Raw genomic sequence first — 23,475 nt, 5'->3', positions numbered from 1 at the left:
AAGAAAAGACGCACTGTGTTCTCTGAGCACAACCATATTTTCAGTTTGAAATGTACTGGACATGAATGAGAAAACTGAAACTATAATCTAGGTGAAGTACCAGTTCTAGATATTAACATTAAATCATGGTCAAAGCACTCACTTCGGTCCCACAATCTGCCGGCTTTCAATCTCCACTTTAATGGAGAAATAATGCCCTTGTAAACGCAAAGAAAAGTCTTTGAGACGAAGTAAAGAATAAATACAAGTCCTCGTAAAGTCAGATTCTTATAACTTGAACGGGTGTATTTCGGGATATGATTGTACTACATTTTTAACTTCAAATTTAATAAATATTCCAGTGTTATGAGTATTATTTTCCATCTAGAAAATTGCATTTGACTACACTAGAATAGCTCATTTTTTTTGGAAAGATCATTTATTTCTCCTTTTAAAAACATTACATTGGCCCAATGAAATACTGCACAAGATACAAAAAATTAAGTGCAAAATAAAAAAAAAAAAAAAACACGTGGTAGCTTTATTTTGGCTTGCCTCTTTACAAAAATGTATTAGGAGTTTCTAATTTCAATGATTCCACACATTTCATATATAACATGAACTGAATTTGAGAGCTAGATGCTAGATGACAATGGGGTAGGATAAATTACAAAAGTACTCTGACACCACTTTGAGGACACGTCTGTGGGGCTTCCGTTCCACTACCCTCCCATCCAGTGTCTTCAGTGCGGATTCTGTGTGCTCACTTTAACCCATTAGGTATCCACTGTAAACAAAATAATTTTTATGATTACTTTATGCAGAATACGGATTTCTAAAATAAAAGTACATAACCAGCAAGACTGCTAATTAACTCTTAGAGGAGCATGCAGAAAGAACAAATGGAGGAGGATCACAGTCCTAAATTTCAGTGTCCTCAATAAGACAACAAGCACCCTGAAAGTGCAGGTCAGTCTTTAGCATCATCTTACCGAGTTGCTTTGGTGACGCTTTATCCACAGCACTTTTTCACCATTTACACTGCTACATAATGTAAAGGAGCAATTCACTGCACAAGGATCTTTACAGGGACTTGACCATGTTTGATAATATACAGTATATTCACCAAGGCTGTTTGCAAACACAGCGGAAGAGCAGCACTTACGGTAGTTTCATTCTCATGAACACCCGGACCATGAAGAAGCTCAGCAGCACGCTGACAAATCCAATGAAGAGCAGTAAGAAGCGGTTGAGCTTGGGGATATTTGGGGCATTGGAACGGTCCAGGATGATGAAGCCCAAACCACCCATGGTGAAGAGGAAGCTGGAGGCTAACCCCTCCATGATATACTGACCATTAACTCTAGGAGGGAACCAAAGCATCTGGTTAATGAAAGTAAATAAAGTTAAGAATCTAACATCACCAGAACCTAACAATTATCCTTGTGTATAGATGTCAACTTGTCTGCAAACCTTAGAGAAGACTTCATTTTTTTTTTTTTACATTCATTTGTTTAGCAGACGTGTGCACACACACACGCACAATCTGAAGCCACTTGTCCCAAGTGGGGTCGTGGCAAGCTGGAGCCTAACCCAGCAACACAGGGCGTAAGGCCGGAGGGGGAGGAGACACACCCAGGATGGGACGCTGGTCCGTCACAAGGCACCCCAAGTGGAACTCGAACCCCAGACCCACCAGAGAGCAGGACCCAGCCAAACCCGCTGCGCCACCTCGCAGACACTTCTCCAAAGTGACTTACAATGTTCAGGTATACAATTATTTACCCATTTGTACAACTGGGTAACTGGAACAATTCAGGGTAAGTACCTTGCTCAAGAGTACTACAGCCAGAACAGAGGTGGGGAATCGAACCTGCAACCTTTGGGTCCAAAAGAAGTAGCTCTAACCACTACACTACCGCCGGCTGTTCCTACTATGATTTACACTCCCGCTGAACTCAACTTATAAACTATTCTTATAAACTATTAAAACAAAAACCAAAAGCACCTTCCAAGCTGTAGGTACTGTCATAAACTTTAAAGTAAACATAAACAGTGAAGAAACACTTTTGTGTCCATATTACCTGTATGCCAAGAAGGCTACAGGTCTCTGATGGCCGTTTTCATCAGTCATTGAACCCACACTGGGAGGTTCCACAATCACATCATAGATGATGCCTGCAACGAGCAATAATATGCCATTTAAAATTCATTAGAAATGGACCCCAACATTTAATGTATGCTAATAATAAAGACAGCATAATAAGCCATAAGTACAGCGGCGGGGGCTTAAAAGAATAGCAAGTTGTTACTGGATCAACGTCATCTAGACGTAGTTTTTGCAGGAAGCCAGTAACTAAGTCTAAGAGTAAATCACGTACAGTTTCCAACTTACCTCCAGTGATCAAAAAGTAAGAGACAATAACTACAGCATACACTGTCATAGCAGAAGGCATGTGAAGCCAAGACGGCTTTTTAAGTTTAATATTGGGGCATTCCAGCACAGCAAACGGGAGACCGTAAAGCGTTTCCATTTCTAACAATTACTTTGTCCACTAAGAGAAACTCCGATGTGTCTCAGCTGCTCTCTTTGCAACAGGGAGAAACACTTCCCCGCGAATCGTGACGTGTCCAGGAAGTAGAGAGGTAGCGCTTCCGGTTTCTCTCGCCCACTGCTCTTGAACGCGGCAGTGGTGACGAACACAATTGTAATAGCGCCATCTACTGAGCAGGAGGGGGAATCGCCTCAAGGAAGAATAGCTGGATGCGCACAGCGCAGCTACCAGCTGCAGGACGTGTAAGAAACGGCGCTGCTGGTTGTGGCTCTGATTTGGGACACAAAATCAAGACCCGCCCGGTTATTTCCCTCATGTAACAGTAGAAAAAAACTGTAAGGTACAAGAGCAGAATTCAGAGTGGGGCTCTGGCCATCTACTCTTTCTGGTGGGAGCTTTCTGGATCTCCAAATATTTTATGTGGGGCAATGAACAGTTTCTGAGCAAAAAGTATTAAATTCTGACAAATTCGTTTTTTTTTTTTTTTTTCCTCATTTATAGTGATATAGAACACCTATAAATTGATCACAGCCCATTAGCTGCCACACTGAAGCATATAATGGAAATGGCCCATATAATGGAAGCGGGGGCATCGCAACCACCGTCACTGTGTGACATGTAAAAATCTGTTTTTCTCCAGTCCTTTATATTAAATCTTTGGGACTTGTGTTTTTTATGTTAAAAATACCAGAATTTCCTCAAAATTCAACCTGTCTAAGCAATTTTTTTTGAAAGGCCTTGTGCTACAAAAGATCCTACTAATATTTACCTGATACTTTTCTCTGAAGCGACTTGCAATGTTAGTGTTAATAGAGTTATTTACCTATTTATACAGCTGGGTAATTTTTTTCTAGAGGACTTGATGGTAGGGGGAGGTGGTGCAATGGGTTTGACCTGTGTCTGCTTTCTGGCAGGTCTGGGGTTCGAGTCCTCCTTGGGGTGCCCTGTGGTGGACTGGTGTCTCGTCCTGGGTGTGTCCCCTCCTGGGTGTGTCCCCTCCCTCTACAGCCCTCTGCCCTCTGTTGCCAGGTTAATCTCTGGCTTGCTGTGACCCTGCCTGGAACAAGCAGTTTCAATCAATGTGTGTGTGTGTGTGTGTGTGTGTGTGTGTGTGTGTGTGTGTGTGTGTGTGTGCACTTGATGGTAAGTGCCTTGCTCAAGTGTACTACAGGCAGAGGTGGGATTCAAACCTAATGGCTTTTGGGTCCAAATGCAGCAGCTCCAGCCACTACACTACCAGCTGATTTCTAAAAGTCTCTGAAGTGGGGTTCAAGCCTCATGAGCTATAGGACCTCTGCCCTTCACTGACACTTCTGTCACTCAAAGTGTTCCCACCAAAAAGAGTGTTGTTCATCATGGTAATTCACTCAGTAGGAGTTCTGTTCTCTTCTGTTCTTTGGAGCACGAGAAGCCGAACAGAAACCAGCACCCGGTGTGAGACACAACTTTCCACTAGCATTGGAAACAATAACAAGGCTATTATAAACATATGATTTCTGAGTTGTCTTTATTCAGATATTTCATTACATACTGTAGGTGTTACATTAACAAATGTAATTGTAGTAGATCAAGACATTCAAGTGGACTACACAATTTAATATATTATTTTGTATGTGTTTACAATATATTTACATTCATTGTAAAAATAATCAAATGACACCAACCAGGAGCAAACCTGTTCGTATATTTTATACACACTTTTCGGCTCAGAACAATAGATACTTTATAATTTACACAGAAAATATATAATGCTAAACAGCTGCTGCACTTTTAAACTCACAATTTATATTTTTCTCAGCACATTATAGGTCTTTAATATTTAAGCAATGAAGTATGATGCTTGAACTGCAAAATGAAATTTGAATTCACGAGTTACTCACAAAAACCCCATTAGTACATATGCCCTGACAAGCAATCCGTCCGTATGCTCCATGAATTTCTTTAGAAATTTCCTTCCAATTTCTGTTATATATATTTCAGAGCAAAGCTATTCATTTACAGACAGTTGTATGAGTTTCAGACTGTGTTTTATATTTCTCAATCATGCTGCAGTCTGTAAATCCACATGATGTGTTTATGAAATTTGTCAGAGATGAAGCTATAACTGCAAAACTTCATGAAAATGTGGCACCGAGGAGTTGGGGCGAGCATACTATACGCTGCCTTACATGTACCTTAACGGCTGCAATGTATCACTAATCTTTTCAGCATTTTTATTCAAAATAATTATCTGCCATCATTCAGCAAAGTATAATGAAAGCATTTGCTGAATCTTTTTTGTGTCAATGAGTCTACAGTTACGCTGAAATTTTACAATGTAAAAAATATGTTTAGAATGGCAAAATACATTTGGTAACATTATCTATATTCCAGAATTCTCTTATATTGTGAAGTAATTTCTGTACAAACCTGAAATTAAAATAATCTAGGTCTGATACTTACATAGAATTAGAAGTTTAATTGCAAATATTCCTGAAGCCAGACAACATGAAGGGCTTTTGAAAGCATGTTGGAAATAAATAAATAAATAAATAAGAAGTAAAATGTAGACAAATGGAATACTGATTTAGTACATTCAAGAATATTTCACCTTTTAATGTAACATTTTATATGTATACATGGCTATTTACAATATAAAAAATAGCATAAATGAGCAATCTTACAGTTATGTAGTTAATGCTTTCTTTGGGTGTCCAGCCCAAGGTGTTTGATACATGCATTTTTTTGTGTTAAGAATATCAAAAGATCTATATTTTCTAATCATTTACAGGTTATTTGAATAAAGCTTGTGTTGCATATACATCTGTACATCTATGTGAAACGCAGCTGATTCAAGCAATACAGAAAGGACACAGATTCTAAAGATTTGAAATTTAAAGTGTACAGTTATTTTTATTTAACTGAATAAAAATACCAGGAAATAAAGAAAAGCACCAATAGCAGCAAATAAAAATAGCCAATGACTATAAAGTGTTTTTGCTCTCTTTCACATGGCATCTACAGTTTCTATAAGTTCTTTCTGACCTTAAGGTCTGCACTAAGCGTAACTTGCATACCACGAAAATATTGCGCTGTCATCTCACGTTAATAGCAGATCGTGAACAACAAAACCCGTATTAAACAAAAATTGTAGTGCAATATCTAAACATTGGTAGTCTTTTCATATACATTATATAGAATTGTACAGAACCATTATTTTTCCTTCATTGATATCAAAATATAGACAAGCAGAATAATGTATCTGAAAATTGGTGTTTTTTCAGTTTCAAAACAAACGCGCAATATTTATGGAAAAGCTATTGTGTGGTCAGTCTTTTTCTGACTGAAAAAAGTGGTTTTTGTTATGTCTCCTGAACAATGTTTTCTGCCAACAGTGTTGGTTTATTTTTGAAAACTAAGGTACTAGGATTTAAATAAACTATGCACCTGTTAAAGACAATTCCTTCAAGAAAACAACTGCTGCACTTTAATCCATTTTTCATGTATGAAAAGGTGACTTCATCTTATACAAGTTTGTCTTTTTAATGGAAACTAACATTGAGAAAAGATTACATGTTTCTCATGACATTAATTACAGTACACAAACCTGCTGCAAAACCTGTACAATATGACAGTGTCTGCATGGATGAAGGCAACATACAGCTTAAGGTGAACAGAACTACTGCCACTAATCCTAGCCAAAAAGCAACCATTCTTTTCTTTCGCAGATCGAAAGTCCTGCCAGACTGACTTCTGACACAACATTAAATAACTGGCGGACAGTCATCTCATTGCTGATTCTTTGTTCAACTAAAAACAGCCCCGACTTTCATTTGCCACTGAATACATGAACGAATAAACAAGCAAGAAGGCCATTATTCTGTTTTGTTCCTACAACCAGTATACATGCTGATAACATATGGATTTACTCAATATTCATTCAGCCTGAGGCCTAAGAAGCAGCCGAATTGAAAATATGCCAAACGTCAAAGCTCATTCCTGGAACTCGTTTCTCCATCACACAACCCTGTTTGAAATGGTAACGACTTCTTTGTTTAAATCATACAGCCTTTCGCCATAATGACAAAATAATGGCATCAGTTTCCTCAAAGGCCTTTTTCAGCGGTCTCTAGTTGAAAGCATTGCTCTTCCATCCTGGAAACTAAGTTACACTAGAACCATGCATGTTGAATCTCAGAACAGTTTATTGAATGAGTAAAATTGAAGATTAATAGCATTCACAGATGCTTGAAGTCATACTATTAGAGACCCTCTTAGCGACACATCCTCATCTTCACAGCATTTTCCATGCTCAGATTTTGCCAAGGCCAAAGACAGAGACATAAATTCTTGTCTTCTCACACCATTTCATGGTCAGAAGATTTTGGCATGGCCATGTCTTCTTATAGCTCCCAATAATCTGATTCCCCCAAAGAGTGACTTGACCTTGTGTTCGCTAACCTTTCCATGCTCAAAAAACTCAAAACGCTGACACAGCTCTGTCCTCTCAGAACTTGCCATGCTCAATTGCCCCACAACACGTAAGACATGGAAAGTGTGGCTTTGGTGCCCCTGTTCTCAAATTTCTGGCCCATATCTAGAATGAAATATGTCCACACCAGGTTTGGCCAGGTTTTAGATGGAAACTGGGCACACAATGACCTTGTCTTCCAGCATAACACTGATTACCAGGAACACAAAGTAGAGGAGGAACATGATGAAGCCAAGTAGTTTGCTCATCTTCCACCTACAGGCAGCGATGGAGATGATGACGAAGAGTAGCATGAGGAAGAGCAGCACAATGGCACAGAACAGGCCATTGCTGCTCACCATCACAGGAGACATGTGGTTCATGAGGGAGTAAAGTAGCCATGGGAATGGAAGGCTTAGGCACAGAACAGAAAATAGAGAGGGCGTTACAAAATGTGCCACATATATACAAAGTTCCACATAGTATCATGCATGAAGCAATAGACAATAGCAATTGTAGAAATAATTGCAGATAAAAAATATTGCATAAGAAATTTGGGCAATTAAATTGGGGTGGGTTAAGTGAGAGTTTAAAGGTAAATTATTAAAAATGGTTTAAACGAATAAAAGGACTCATATGTCCCTACAATTTCAAAACATGAGCTGAACTGTGTGCAGTAGGACATTCTCTCATAGGAGCATAGTTCAGCTGTACTTCACCCACACAAGCCTCTGAGAGTGGTGTGGGGTCAAGAGTGTTGTACTTCATACTCTGGACTTACCCCACTGTAATGTCAAAGATGTTGGAACCCACAGAGCTGGACACAGCCATGTCCCCTAGCCCTTTCCGTGCCACAATGACACTCGTGATTAGGTCGGGGATAGAGGTACCAGCAGCTAGGATGGTCAGTCCCATTATTTCCTCTGTAATCCATATTGTCTCTCCAACCTGGCAAACACAAATGTTATTATAAATGTGTTGTTTCGGTGAACGATTTACCCATTTAATCGTTATTCTTGGTTAATGTTTAATTAGCTCAAAGCTGGAGTTACAGTATATACATGCTTCTATGTTTGTTTAGTATTGCCTTGCCAATGCAACAAGTCCCCAGAATCAATGAAACACTTCTATGGATGTCTGTAGTTTGAAAATATGCTTTACAATACTTAGGGTTTCCCATCCAGCAGAGTGTTTTCACATCAGGTTCTCTTGTCAGTGTAAATGTATTTATTATATTTTTATTGGCAATCCATCCAACCCTCCCCGCGACATCACCTCTTTTATCTTTTTGCCCCTGTTATCCTTCCTTGGGATTAAAAAGACATGTTAAACATCTGCAAGCCAAGGTAATGGGATCCTATACAATAAAAACTACTACATGGCCTAATAATAATATATACTCTTCTAAATACAATGGGCTTATAATTCAGCGAAATGGCATTTTTGCCCATTACGCAGTCATTTCACTTCCACAGTTGGTGGAATTAGAGTATAAGAACACCAGTTACCATAAGGCGAGCTCGAACGAATTTTTTAAAACAAATATTACAAAATATTTTGGTTTAGCTATTGACATGCATAAAAACACCTATCACTTTGGTATTTTGATTAATTTTAGGTGATACATTTTTCCAGGAGCCTATTATTTTTCCAGTGGAAATAAACAGTATTTCTTAATCCATAAGAAATGTTGCTTAATGAGGTGATATCACAGAATGAATTAATCTTGTCGTGTGAGGAACGGGTCTAAGCATTTCATAAATTATTAAGAATGCCATTAGCAGAAAGCAGAAGGAGAAAGCTTCGTCTTTATTCACTGAACACAGGAACGTACCTGATGTGCCCACCACACCATCAGGTAAGAAAAGGCTGCAATCCAGCAGATAGAACCAAGAAATGTGATGGGAAAGAACTTCTTGGAGCTCTGAAAGAAGAACCCCACAAGTGTATTCTTTCAGAAACAGTACAGAACGCTGTTGTTTTCATAGCAACTAGAATGCATATGTATATCCTATAAATTATCTATGTACGTTCACATGGACAGTCATGATGCATTTTCAGTGATCTTGTTCTGCTAATTATGCTGTAGCATCAAAAATGACTGGAAACATAATGTGCAGAAGAGCCCTCTCATGTAGAACTTTGGTTTTATGCAATAGTCTACCTGCACATGTTCAGGGTTAAGCAGTGTTCAATTTCCAAAGATGGTCAGAAGAGGATGAAATAGTGTGCAATAAACAATGACCAAGAACATGTTTTCAATTAATGTCATGGAACGCTCACTCACATCCTTCCTAACATCTGGCAGAGTTATCCACAGTGAGAAGACAATGGGGAAGACAAAGACATAAGTGAATTGCTTGCGGAGGGTATCTGGCCATGCTAAGCTGAGTGGCTGATCTTCATCTTCCCCTTCATCACCCTGTAAGCAAGAAAGAAAGGGGGCACAGAGAGAGAGACTGTGATGTCAGGAATTTTTCAGAAGAGGAAGCCTATGCCACCAGAGACAGCTTTATTATCACGCCTTAAACAGTAAATATAGCAAAATTCTTACTATTTGTTGTTGCACTTACTAAATGGGAAGAAAACATTGCAGTTTGCATGCAGTGGTGCATCATCTTAGCAAAATACCAAAAAAAATCAATGGAAAATAAGGGCACAATTTTTGAAGAGCACCACTTCAGCCATCATCAGTGCCTGGAGCATCTGATTGTATCTTCGCTTAACTAATCAGGGATCTGAAATATCCCAGCATACGATACCCACTACAAAGCCTCTTAACAAGTGTTCGGCGATTGTTATGGAACTTACAGCACAGTGGCCTCTACCCTCAAATTATGACATGAAGAGACAACTTCCTGGAGCTGTTAGCTTCACCATAACCTTGAGATAGTTACGTTACTTCATTTAGCAGATGCTTTTCTCTGAAGCGATTAACTATGTAGTGTTATGAGCCCACACACCTTATTCACCGCGGTGACTTACACTGGCTCACTCATCCATACATCAGTGGAACACACTCTCTCTCTCTGTCACTCACACCCTATGGAGGAACCTGAACAGCATGTCTTTGGACTGAGATGGAGATAGTGGAGATCATTTGGGAACAGTGGATTACTGTACCGCAGAGGTGCAAAAAGAAATTGTTACTGAGGACAGACCACAGACATGATGGGTGTCCCCCCACTACTGTACATTCCAGTAACTTTCAATTAACTTAGCCCCCAGAATTTATATACTAATTCATTTATTTATTTTAAAGCCCTGAAATGGTGAAAAACAGGGAAAGAAGCGCTGAGCATGAGTTCATATACTGCCTGCTATTTTCTTCCTACAACAGCAATGAATACTTTTTACATTTCTCACTGAAACAAACTGGATCCTTGTGTAATCAACATTTGAGTCACAGTTGTTCAAAGCCATTTTTAGAAACATTTTTCAGTTATTTATTTGTTTTAGCTGTACTTTCTTCACATTGTGGTGCAAAAACAACCGGCGGTTGCACACCCAGCCATTAATTGGCAATAAAATACCCCACCTGGGATGGCCTTCATTCAACCTCTTATCTGGCGTTCCTGAGCGTTGGTGATCAGTAACAAGAGGATGAACGATGGATAATTATGTCATAAATCAGTCAATCAGCACTGAGTAGCAGTTCTTGGAGGTCATGTATTTTTATTTTTAGTTATTTTAAATCAGTTTTAATTTTAGTATACCGCACAGTATACACCTCTAAGCATTGCTCAACAGAAAATACACACACCTGTATACATAAGCAAAATACCTTGCAGTTAAAAAAATTCTCCTCTAGTGTATTTTTTAATCATAGCTATATCTAAGACCCTTACAGAACACACTCAGTGAATAGGTAATAGATGCACGTCTCCCTAACACGCTGTCATAAATTGGTAAGTAGTGAATAGGTGGTTGTAGAGATGACATATTTTTATTTTCAGTAAGTTTAAAGTATAAGTGGCACGATGGTCAAGTGGGTAGGGCTACTGCCTGACAGTACTTGGGCTGTTTGAACACAGGCTTAAATGCTGCTCTGCCATTGTAGAGTTTTGCATGTTCTCTTATTCTTTGTGTGGGTTTCCTCCATGTGCTCCAGTTTCCTTTTACAGTCCAAAATTGTGCTTTGGGTGAACTGATTACTTCAGACTGCCTGTAGTGTGTGAATATGTACTTGTGTGGTGTCCCTGCACCAGGCTGGCATCCTGTCCTTAGCCTTGTGCCCTGTGCTTCTAGGATACGGTCTAGACCACTGCAACTCTAACTTGACCAAGCAATTGATTGTGATTGGATGAATAACTCTATAGACAATTTTTACTTATTCCAAGTTAGTAAAATGCAGCAAAACACATGTCCTATCATAGTCCGGTTGTCCCATCCCATCCTTTTACCTGATGTTTTTAAGGAACCTAGCCTGCGAATAAATCAAGGAACATCGGCATTATTAAGCTTCTGTTGATTACAACACTATGGTTGGACTTATGCACAAATCAAGTTGCAGACAGTTGCGGTTGTACGTTGAGGAACAGGGTATTCAGTGATTAACATTTCTTTTTTGGTAACAGTAATTGATCAAAATCAAATAAAAATACATAAATGAAAAATTGATATAACTTGTATTGCTGAGTAGGAGGGAAGAAAGGTTATATAAAGAAATCTCCCACACAGGTTAATTATGTAAATGCCAACTAAACTTCTATTGTTGAGTTTTCTGGGCCTTTGGTGAAATTACTTTATAAGTGAGTCATAGTTTCAACAAACTTTATTTTCATGAGATTCTTTTTGTTGATAATTTTGGAAACTTAATACAATGACTACATGCCTTCATGGGAACATTCATGCAGCAGAATAGCATAGAAATACATAGAATTAAATACATGTCTTTTATGTTTACCATAAGAATAATGTGTTTGTGTACAATGCAAAGGGAATTCCAGCACATCTGAAATGCTAAAAAAGGATCTTCGAAGTGTGAAACAGAGCATCTGTGTGATTGGTTGTGCTTGACCTCGCTCAATTTGGCTGACTTTGCCCTTGTTCCCTAGCTGCCCTGCGATTATGAACCTCCCCTATTCCACACTACAGCAGGTGGACTTTTTAACAGGAATTCGCCTTGGGACCACTTCCTGACATGGATCTCACAGGCCCTTTCCCTGCTTGGTGTGAGCATCAGACCATCTGCGATCCTTCAATGCATTTGGCAGCTTTCTGCCTTGTCTGTGGGTGATGAGGAGCAATATGGGTGGAGGGACACAGTCATCATGACATCATGCAGGTCAGGTACGATGGCAGCTGGCCCAGGACAGGGACCAACTGAACATATGCTACTTATGTGGCTGTAAGTAAAACCTAAGAAATTGAGAAGCACTAGTATGGGGGTGCAGTGGCGCAGTGGGTTTGACCAGGTTCTGCTCTCGGGTGGGTCTGGGGTTTGAGTCCCGCTTGGGGTGCCTTGCAATGGACTGGCGTCCCGTCCTGGGTGTGTACCCTCCCCCTCCAGCCCTGTGTTGCCAGGTTAGGCTCTGGCTTGCTGCAACCCCACTTGGAACAAGTGGCTTCAGCCTCTGTGTGTGTGTGTGTGTCTCTGTGTGTGTGTAACACAGGCCTTTTCAATGAAAGTATTCCATTTTCTTATAGGCAGTGGTTCAATCCAAGGAGGGTCAGTGGATGAGGGGGCAATAATGAACATTTTACCTGAACATTGGGTGGGATAACAAACAAGAAATCGCCTTTAGGATGAGGGTCTAAACACAATAATTATACTGAAAATATATCAAATATTAATGTTGCCAGCTGACAAATATTTGGTGTTTTACCTCCAACTATAGACTGAGCAAATTCTGAACAAGAAGCAAAAGAATAAATGTGATGACTTATGTGAAACATAGTTCAATATACATCAGCACTAGTATACACATCTAGCTGTTGACTTCATATTCCATGGATTCTTAGACTGAGTGCATCTGGTGCATCAAACCTCTGCTCTTGGTTGGGGAAAATGTCTTCTCGACACCAGGGGCATGTCCTTAATGCCTCCCGGTTTCTACTTCCATGATGGGAGCAATATCAGTTTGCAGTAATATTTGGAAATGAGGTCCAAGACAAATGGATCCTTTCACAAAGGTAACGAAATATGTTTTTAATATGATATCCCACCTACTCTCTGTAATCTAGACCAGTTCTTAACTGAGATGATTTAGTTAAAATGAATTGCTAAGATTTAAAGCGAAAGGTTTTTGTCTCCCAATGAATATATGGTTGTGGTAGATAGTAAGTTCAGACTAGAAAAAAATGATGGTGATTATTTGGAATGAAAAACTGATGGAACTCATTCTGAGTTTATTCTTCCTTGGTCAATTCTCATATCTTCAGATCTTTTCTCACTGGTTATTCCATCCCATATCAGTCCGTGCCCATTTTCCATTAAAACTAGATAAGTTTCAAGTTTATTGTCACAGGTACAAGTACCATGTACAAGTATCATGAAATTCTTCTTGAATGCTTCTCCACAGACTATGAACAAAAACAATAGAAATACTGCAGAAAACAAAACAACAACAATGACAGTGAGTCTTTGTTGTTGGTGCCGAGTCCTTACTATTTTAAGTATGAAATCAGAAACATGAAATCACAGTTACCCCATCTTCATTTTGTCCTGCATTTCCATTCATGGGCGGTGTGATCTCCACCTCAACAGAAGAGCTGTTTGGGAGGTTTTTATCTGATGAAAATATGGAAGAGGGAGGCCAAAAGATATGGTGCTCAGATCAAAGTGTACATTAGTTTTTACATGTAATTACAATATTCAGTCTATAGGAAACATTACAAGGATTTAAATCAGAACACAGAGCAGAGAATGGGCTTCGTCATTTTAAAAAGCTGCAAAATTATACACTTACAAACAAAAATGACAAAATTACACATAAAACAAATCTGGACATACTGAAACTTTATAGTAACCTTGTACAACATCCTTCATAAGTTTTGAAGTCTGTTGGGGAGAAAGTCATTATCATAATTTTACCCTTCTTTTCCTAGCTACGCTTACACAATGTACTTACACAATGTTTATGAGATGGCCAAAAGGCCAAAATTTGGAAGTGAATGTCCACTATATAAGGAATGTGAAATATTTTCAAGCAGTTATTTCTCCTTCAGATGTCCTAGGTGCAGAGGAAATATTTTCTGCGGATCTCTAATGCAGAGCCAATAGCTGGGGAGGTGTGTTTGTTTGCAAGTCTCCCGCTTGAGGACACTGCGACCTCTGGCAATGCTCCGGAGGCAGAGCTGACTCAGCCCATCGGCACCCCTCTTTCTCGCTCTCCACCTGACTGGCAGGCAGCCACCGGGCCGAGAGGAGGCAGATGGTCTGGCAGCGGTGGGATGTACTTCCAGCAGCTCAGGGGACACAGAGCCAATATCATCTACCAAAAATGTCTATGAATGAGAACGACCCCAGCTTTCTAGTGTCTGCATGCATAAGATGATATAAATAGCAAACAAGAGGTATGCAACAGCAAAGTAGTAATGATGTAAAGTGAAAGCTGTACGAGAAGTGTGTGACAATATGAGTTACAGGACATTGTATCAGCAGAGGAATGCTAAGTGAGTTTAAAATGATAGTCTTCTTAAAAGCTATACAAACAATCTCTGACATTTCCTCCGGTTTTCCCTGATTCCCCATGTTTTCTTTCACAGAAGCACTTTAGCATCGTATAAAACCTGTCCTTGTACCTGTCCTAAGACATGGGTTGACAGTCATGCTTGAGCTTGAAAAGCTAGAGAGCGGGGTCCAAATTTTTTCAAAAATAAAGACCAGATCTGAAAAGCTTTTGCAGCAGCACAAATGTTGTACATTTGTCAAAGGAGAAAGTCATTTAAAAGTAAAATGGACACAATATTTTTATTTTCGATTTCTGTATTTCAGAAAAAAAATGAGTGAAATTTTTGCACCAGTGCAAAGCCTGGCATATTTGTCCCACAGTTGCTGGATCTCAAACCTCAATTCATCCGCACCTTCTCTGGGTTCAACAAATAATTCTGAGACAAAGCAATAGATTCATTCTAGGTGCTATAATGAAAATAACTTAATATCACATTTTGTAGTAGCCATTTTTATGTCTCTGCATAAATAACTACGTCTCGGGGGTTAAGGGGAAGACTGGATTATACTGGAGGGTTTGTTTTACTCACCAGCAGAGCTTGTGACGCCATTGGATTTGTCGTCATCCCCTTGGCATTTTTTTTTCGCCATCTGGTGAAGAATGGATGCCTTCTCCCTGAACTTGCCTGAAATTCAACCATGGGTGCACATCTTAGAAAATATCAGATAATCCACATGGAAGAACAAATTAAAGGAGCTGTTGATGCACCGAAATTTGTAAAAATCTCAGCACAGAGTTTCAACTAATTTGTAACTAAAACAGGACACCCACTCAGAAACGTGTTATCTGAAACAGAGCAGCTGAATACAAAAGATGTGATTTGGAAATGTTAATTATCAGATCATATAGCTGTAACTATACAAGCTCCAGAAAAGATGTCAGTGCTTCAAACTGGGAAACAATATAAATAAAATACCAGTTGAGGTCTGATTTAAAAGAAGAAAACAATGTATACTTTACAAAACAGTGACACTCCTGGCTCCTTAACTGTTATAATGACCTACAGTTCCTTAACCCTCATCAGCCACAGAAAGGTCTACTCTGTTCCTTTAGATGACAATTCCGTGTTACTATGAGCATTGTGTAAGAACACACACGTGAATGTAGCATGAAGCTGAAGCACAAAAGTGTTATTAGCGAGATTGTGCTTTGGTACAAACGATTAATGAGACAAAGCAGAACACGCATGTGTTGAAAGAAGAGAGACGAATGAGTCACTGCATAATGTACAATGTCATTCTTTAGACTGAAGGAGGCTGTGCTTTAATGCACTTACTGACTGTATTTAAAAACATCAAACTTGCAAAGATGCTTTTGTAATTAATGCATGTCATATTTTTTTAATTATTGTAATTTCCTGATTCCCATGGGACTTTACCACCAAAAATGATGAGGGTTGCAGTAAGTAGCTGTCCCAGTGGGGCATATACTGAACTGGCTAAGGTGACAGTGGATCCAATGTGAAATTTGAAATATTTGGGGTAATCTCTGTGAAAGAAAAATATGGATTTACATATGACAGGTTAATGACAACACAATGTCATTTATAGTGTAAACCTTGCAACAATGGCTGTGGATCTGTGCTAGGCCTTATACATACACTGTGTCAGACTTACAGTATATACTTTTTATAAACTTTTTCATATACAGATTTACCTTGTAGTGTTTCTAATTCTACTGTTTTGTATACATTTCATTAACTTGTATTTGAAAAGCATATATGCATGTATGGAAAATAAATATATTGAGAGAGCAAATGATATCTGTGGCATAAGAAAGTACAGAAACAAAACATGAGGAATAAGAAATAATTTTAAAAGGATTTACAGTATTTTCTCCCCTTTGACGAGTTAATTTAAAAATTTATTTGGTCTGTCTGAGTACTGTTTGACTATGTGTGGTTTCATTTATTTACTAATGACATTTACTTACTAGACTTTTAAGCCCCAGTCTGGATGGATGTCTTATACACTGTCATTTTAATCAGACGGTGAAAATATTACATTACAGTTATAGTTTATATTTGCAAATAGCTTCTTTGGAGAATTAAAAAACTGACAAATAACATTACATTAATCTTTATATTGAGCATTAAATTCTAATAACATTGTCAGAGGACATTGGTGTGACAATGGGTTAAGGTGACTTAAGAGTGATTAGATTACTGGGATCCCAGTACCCTCTCAGAGACAATCAGCACATGTTAGGATGAATTCACTTAAAACATAAAATGAGGGCACAGTGTGAAATTAAATCAAGAAGTGTACCGTGACAAATGATTATCTTTTGTCTGGAGAGAACGCCTCTGCTTTCCGTGACCTGACTTTTGACTAACTTGAGATGTTGTGATGGCTGAGTCAGGAGCTGATGTAAGACTCCCCGGCCAAGGAACAAAAACATCTTAGGGAATGCTAGAATCCTCAGCAGGTTAATTTCAGGTCTGCAACACAAAACGACTATTTCTTTATTTATTCTTGTATTATGGTATGTAAAAATGTTAAATCAATCCTCTACATAAAGCAAGGTAATGTTTGTGAAAATAATCAAGTTCAGGATGACATATTTTTGACAAACAGTACGAGAGAGGAAGCTACAAAAATCAAGTGCATTACTATGTACATTAGCGAGTACATTAGTAGCTCTAGTTATAAACGTGGGGAAAATAAAGGTGTCCTTGTTCCGTATTAATTTACTTTAAAACAGCTTTTTCCCACTTTGTGCATTTAAAAGTCTGAAAGGATGTGACATGCCCAACATTCTTGAACTGTATTATGCCACAGACTGGGGTCTGTACATTGCCTTAGATGCATTGTCTTTTTACACAGTTGTGTAAATGTAATGTTTGTATGCAGCATTGTCCAGCTTTGATCTCATCAGACAAATGCTTTCAAACAATTACTGTAGCCACTGCCTAAACATGGGAATAATTTGCTTTAGTACCAGTTCCTCTGTAAATTTTGGTGACGGCAGGCAGGAAAAGTAAAAAAGAGATAATTTTCATGACTAAGAATTTGTTCTTTCCATATTGATTTCCCTTTCTATGCATCTGGGTTTTTTAAATAAGGAAGTTTTCCAATAGTTTCCTTTGTCTTCTATGCTACATGTGGAGATTTTAGGTGTAGAGGACAGCCTTAAATTGTAGCAGACTGGGTGACAGACTAATGGAAGAAACCAAGGTACCAAGTGTGCTGATCAAATGTATAACATAGGTCATGAAAACATGCCAAGGCAGAGTGACTCAGTGCAAGGTAATTAGGAGAAAGATTTTTGACAATTTAATCCATTTATGATAACTCATTCTGCTATGCTCACCAGAAACTATAGACTTTCAGTGATGAGCTCTCATCTGACTTCATTATAGACCGGGGCATTGTCAACAATGCCATTCAAGTACAATTCTTTTTAAAACCAATTTTTTCTTAAAGAGAAATTTTAGCAAAGACCAAGCACTTCAAGAGAAAATTTCAGAAGAATGGTAATTGTTTTACATACCAGGCCAGAGCCACTTTTGCAAATGGTAGTCTAATGGACTGACTGTCATTTCAAATAACATGATGTCACTTTGTTGAGTTGGACAAACTCAATAAGCCAGTGCATTCTCAGCCCTGCCCATTATTACACTGTACAGAGGACATACTCTTTCAGTCAGTTAAAAAAGTGTTTCACATTGAGTGCTGTAACACACCGCCATCAGCGTGAAAGATACAGCTTTTTTCATCTGACTGTAAAACATTACCGACTGTTCTCAACCCAAGAGAGAATAAGGTCATGATTGAGAATGCTGACTCAGCAGCTGAAGAAAGTACCACACAGTATACATGACAAATGATGGTGTCTAAATCTCTAGCAGCAAAGCTGCTATTTTCAATAAGTCTGCAAAAGAATTCTTTAAGATCACAAGCTGTGTTATCATGCATGAAGTAAAATCTAATTGAAATGTAACTCAAAGGTTAAGAACCAATATTTACAAGATGTTTTACTTCTAGAGGACCTTAAATGTTAAGAAATGTGACTATGCATGTAAGGAGAAAAAAGGCCAAAAGAATGCATCCAGAAGAAAAAAGAAAGAGCAAGATGATGGTCTCAGTCAAAATGAAAAAATGCAGGCACAGCACTTTCAATGCACAGTCCTTGTGCTCTCCTTGGGACAAAGACATATGGAAAGGAAGCATTTGCAGCAAGCTGCGGTGATGACAGGCACCTATGTTAGACAGAAAACATACTCAAGTAACTCACCAGAGTCTGCAAATTCTGGGGATAATACAAAGTAATAGAAAATAAAGAGAGGAATAACAGACAGAAAGAAAGACAAAGCAGAACATTAAACAGAGACAAGGCAAATACAAATGTAACGGAATACAGTGAAAGGTAGAACACTAATACTTCTTCATATCGCTCTTCTGTGGTCTTTCGTCATTCACATGTAGGATTATCCATATTCATACACATTTGCAAATTTAAATCACAGGGAAACTGGCAATACAGTTGTGGATGGATAGCAACACGAAATTTGGAATTTAAATTAAGTAACTCAAATCAAAGAGATAAGTTTTTCTTTTCTCCTAATTTTCCAGCTCAGACTCATTCAAATGTACAAATTGCCTCAGCACTAAACTCCAGTAAAGGATTTTCATGCAGAATGGGACCCTCCAGAATATATTTAGTAGCATTTCAATTGCATTCTTTCACAGTGAAACATCTCATACACTGGATCCTTCACTTATGAACACAACAGGGACCAGAAGGCAATTCATAACACATTCCTTTATAAATGCAAAGTGGCTTCCACCCTTAAATCACAATTATGTCTCCAGAAACTCCTATCCAATGTGGACTCTTATAAAGCAATGACTCTTACAAACATGTATAACTGTTGTCAGCTTCTTGCCCCTTTCAACTTTCTTTATCAAATACACTTTCACGCCTTGATCAGTGCACCTCTTTTACTGACTCTGTTAGAATCACCAACACCAGACTCAAACTGTAAAGTGTTGAAGCAAGTGGTCTTGTACCTTTATTGTATGCTTTATTGCCATTCATCAGCTCTGCAGGTAAACTTGTAGCATTGTGCAAAATAGTAAAACGCCATATCTTCTGATACACTTCTCTATGCAATGAACAGCCTAGGAAATAATATTATTTTAAAGATGATGTTCTGAAGCACAGTACATGTAATAACCTTGGCCAAATTGAAAATTTTAATGGTTACAGATATAAAGTTTAAAATACAAGCTTCCCTTGTATAACAAACTCTAATATTATGACAAAGGTAAAACAAAAATCACATAGTGAGCCGTCAACTTACATTGAGAAGGAGTGCCTTTCAGGAACACAAATTTCTATTCATAATATGAGCTGTGGTGATGTAAAGCACAACACCAGGTGAGCAGCTTCCCCCTCATGTACATGTCCTGTGCATCTCAGGCATCTCCTCACTGTTTCTGACTCTGATCACAGGGGTCTCTCAGAAATCTCAGGTTTTTTCATCGTAAAACCATCATCTATGATATTAATGAGCCTTAAAGAAAAAAAAATTGAAGAAAGCCTTTCTAAAGAGATTAAAACTTGAAGGGATAAAAGACATGGACTTCTCCTGAAAGGCAATAGAATTATAAATGACTTTTATTACTTTTATTTCAAATAATACTTTGATTTCAAATCATTTCTTGGCAGTGGTGGGTGACAAGCACTGCGAACATTAACCACTGCACCACCGTGTCATCTAAGAACAAACTAAATCAACTAAATAAACAAAGTAACACTAAGATAAATGACTGAAGGAAAAGAGGGACAGGGGGTAGAAAAAGGGAGCATGTGAATGAGTTACCTATAAGTGATTTGGAACATGTGGATCGTAATCTTGGATTTAAAGGTCCCAAAGTACTCTTGATATTCTGGGTATTGTTTTAAATTTGATTTTCTCTGAGTTTAAAGAATAAGGCAGGAATTTTGCACATTTGGTGAAAAATGGATAAAACTTTTCTGGCTCAGGAAAGCTTTCTGTTTTTCCCATTTAAATGAATGGCAGTCAAGTTTCACGAGAATTTGTTATGAGAAAACTTTTCGAAACAATGCACAGTAGTTATGCAAGGGAAGCCTGTAATTTTTACTAAACAGTTAGTGTTCTTCGAAATCCTCAGAAAACGTCCGGGTTGGTCTCAGTGTTATGTAAATTGGATCTACTTTGATTTTACAAGTATCAAGATACTAGTGTATTTTGTGCAGACTGCACATATCACAAAGAGAGCATAGAAATTCTAATTATCAGCAAAGGATGGAAAGAAACACATCCTATTTTATTCCTGTGTGTGATTTCACACCTGGTTCTGCGTCTGTTTGTTCCTGTTTATGCAGCTGGACAGAACTGTGGCGCCATCAGTGACATGGCTGACAGCTGGCAACAGTCTACCGCAACCGACTATGGGTGTCTTCATGCAGCCGTAGTAGGGTGCAAACGATTAACAATCCTTCAGCAGGAAGAAGCTCAATTGGACTATCAAGAACAGTTGCTATATGATTTGAAGCTTGAAGCCTGAAAGTGTACATGCATGTGATTTCAGGACATTTTAGCACCAATAACTGTGGGCTTGTTGGTGTGGTGTATCTTCTACAAAGTGTGCTTATGTTTCCATGGTCTCATCACTCTCTGGTCTTACAACATGCCTATGTGTCACAGGCATGTTTGTACTGATATACTTTGGATGAATAGAGATCACAAGTGGACAGAGGACTGAAGGACGTGAGAACACATGACTTACTGGAGCACTTACTATATTTTTAAGATCATGTACCTTATATCTGAGACTTGTACTGTTCTTTCATGTGCTCGATCCACATGTGCACCATAGGGACTGCACCTGTGAAGAAGTCTAGATACTGCTGACATACCTCTGCTGTGCACAAAAGGCTGTAAAAGAGACTAGGACGTACTCAGCATTTGTACATGGACAAATCTGCATGCTCCCCACAAAGGCTGCCCGGGGCCTGAACCATCTGCCTGTGAACACTTATTGTGTCTGATAATATAGGTAACACATCCTCACTCTGTTTGCTGTCGACTTCAAAACCAAAATCAGTCCTTGGAGTCACTGCTCAGATCCCAGACATCATAAGGAACGTATTCATTAAGCGGAGTCATATAAGACATTAAGGTAATAACACATAAATGGCTGAATTATCCTCTGTAATGGAAAGAAGCTAAAGTCACTTTCATTAGTTTGCTGCTGTTGTATTTTTTTCTTCCATCCCATTCTTTCTGTTTTACTTGTGAAACACTTTGTTGATTTCTGAGATATCCTCTGTCAGCCCTTTTGGCACCCACAAGAGGTCTCAGAGTCCCAAGGCTTCAAGAAAGCGAATCATGGCAGCCCTCCTCCGCTCTGCTGATGGATGAGATTGACTCACTTGCACAGCGAGGGGGCTCAACAATTTGGCAAATCCCCGCTCCTACACCACCCACAAAGATCAAACAGCTGAGACGGGGGCTGCACCACCCATGTGCTTCGATGTCTTGGCCCCCTTGGGTCATGGCTGACAGACCTCTCCCATGGACTAAAACAAACTCGTCCTGTTGCCCTCGGTCTTGTGACAGACAACAATTCGCCTAAGGGGGCCGGCGTTCAACTGGCTGTTCTAAGAAGGATGAACTGCCAGAAGCAAGCCATTTAGGGTACTGCGGGATTTAGATCGTTCTGCTGCTTAACAACCATTATTGGCTACATCATGCAATATTTGGCTCTGATCATGAACAGGCGGGATGAGACATATGTCTAAGAAATATTTATAGGGCCTCAGAGGCAACATGAAGAGAAAAACGTTTAACATACCCAGGAAACATAATTTTTCAAAATAAAGTATAAGAAATGTTAACAAGACTAAAGCATTGCACATTTGATGTTTTTGTTTTTTTTTTTCAGTTTTTTTGAAACGTGGCATGCTTATTCTGCCTTACTGTATACTTGGCTGACTGCCACACTTATAAACAAGATTTTTCTTTTTATTTCCACTTATTCACTGCTGAAACATACCAAAGTTTTCACCCTGAAGACACCTTAAGTGATGAATAAAAGTTCTTTTACAATATTTTCTGCTGACATGCTTGACATTTAGCTTATTGCTATTATTAGCTTCATGTAGCTTTGGCTGTTGGAGTTTCAGTGAAATTATTTTGGGGTGTTTTCCATAGAGAACATCAATGAAGAAATTACACAGTTAAAAGAGAAACAGGACAAAAAGATCCTGAAGAGGCACTAGAAGTTCTAAAAACAATGCGCACTGCGTAGCGGAAGAAGTGAAGGTGATAAGGTGAAATATTGCGCAACCATTGCTACAAAATTCAGTTTTAAGTGTGTAGAAGGCTATGTAGGAAACACTGGCGGACAAATACCTCTTCGTGTAACCTTGTGGTGTATTTTGTTATTGTAGCATGAGCTATTCGACATGAGTTGTTTAACCCAGATTACTCTTTCATGCCTTTAAAGATGAAGCTAGACTCTCATACCTCTGAACATCATATGAACTCACATCATAATTTGTTCACCAGGTTTTACACACACACACACACACACACACACACACACACACACACATCTTCAGAACCGCTTGTCCCTTACGGGGTCACGGGGAACCGGAGCCTACCCGGCAACACAGGGCATAAGGCCGGAGGGGGAAGGAGACATACCCAGGACGGGACGCCAGTCCACCGCAAGGCACCCCAAGCGGGACTTGAACCCCAGACCCACCAGAGAGCAGGACTGCGGTCCAACCAACTGCACCACCCCACCCCCTACCAGGTTTTACATGAAAACTAAAAATG

The 23,475-nt window shown here is 38.9% G+C and overlaps 2 protein-coding genes across 3 annotated transcripts in view; both read right to left on the bottom strand.

Annotated features, from left to right (window-relative positions):
• Nucleotides 1-399: 399 nt before the first annotated feature.
• ostc (oligosaccharyltransferase complex subunit) lies at nucleotides 400-2,609 on the bottom strand. Its single transcript, XM_018741414.2, has 4 exons — nucleotides 2,375-2,609; nucleotides 2,064-2,157; nucleotides 1,145-1,342; nucleotides 400-766 (listed from the first exon to the last, which is right to left on the bottom strand). The coding sequence occupies exons 1-4, from the start codon at nucleotides 2,511-2,513 to the stop codon at nucleotides 748-750; spliced, it is 450 nt and encodes a 149-aa protein (XP_018596930.1). The 5' UTR covers nucleotides 2,514-2,609; the 3' UTR covers nucleotides 400-747.
• A 2,505-nt stretch (nucleotides 2,610-5,114) lies between these two features.
• Nucleotides 5,115-23,475, bottom strand: part of LOC108927826 (sodium/potassium/calcium exchanger 2-like) — a 35,588-nt gene continuing 17,227 nt past the window's right edge. The window contains exons 6-12 of one of the 2 annotated variants that reach the window (XM_018741384.2): nucleotides 18,897-18,911; nucleotides 15,190-15,285; nucleotides 13,635-13,717; nucleotides 9,272-9,406; nucleotides 8,819-8,908; nucleotides 7,766-7,932; nucleotides 5,115-7,398 (exon numbers count right to left, since the gene is read on the bottom strand). In XM_018741384.2, coding sequence (XP_018596900.2) covers nucleotides 7,149-7,398; nucleotides 7,766-7,932; nucleotides 8,819-8,908; nucleotides 9,272-9,406; nucleotides 13,635-13,717; nucleotides 15,190-15,285; nucleotides 18,897-18,911 — 836 coding nt within the window. In that variant the 3' untranslated portion in view covers nucleotides 5,115-7,148. The remainder of the gene's footprint in view (nucleotides 7,399-7,765; nucleotides 7,933-8,818; nucleotides 8,909-9,271; nucleotides 9,407-13,634; nucleotides 13,718-15,189; nucleotides 15,286-18,896; nucleotides 18,912-23,475) is intronic. The other variant, XM_018741385.2, reaches the window with a different exon arrangement.

This window comes from Scleropages formosus, chromosome 16, assembly GCF_900964775.1.
Source record: "Scleropages formosus chromosome 16, fSclFor1.1, whole genome shotgun sequence".
NCBI lineage: Eukaryota > Metazoa > Chordata > Actinopteri > Osteoglossiformes > Osteoglossidae > Scleropages > Scleropages formosus.
This window is presented reverse-complemented; position numbering and strand designations above follow the sequence as displayed.

Excerpts from the sequence above, each read along its gene's own strand:
- ostc (XM_018741414.2), bottom strand. The coding sequence starts at position 2,513 with ATGGAAACGCTTTACGGTCTCCCGTTTGCTGTGCTGGAATGCCCCAAT. Across the intron at positions 2,158-2,374 it reads TTACTTTTTGATCACTGGAG|GCATCATCTATGATGTGATT; the intron begins GTAAGTTGGAAA and ends TGCTCGTTGCAG. Across the intron at positions 1,343-2,063 it reads GTAGCCTTCTTGGCATACAG|AGTTAATGGTCAGTATATCA; the intron begins GTAATATGGACA and ends GTTCCCTCCTAG.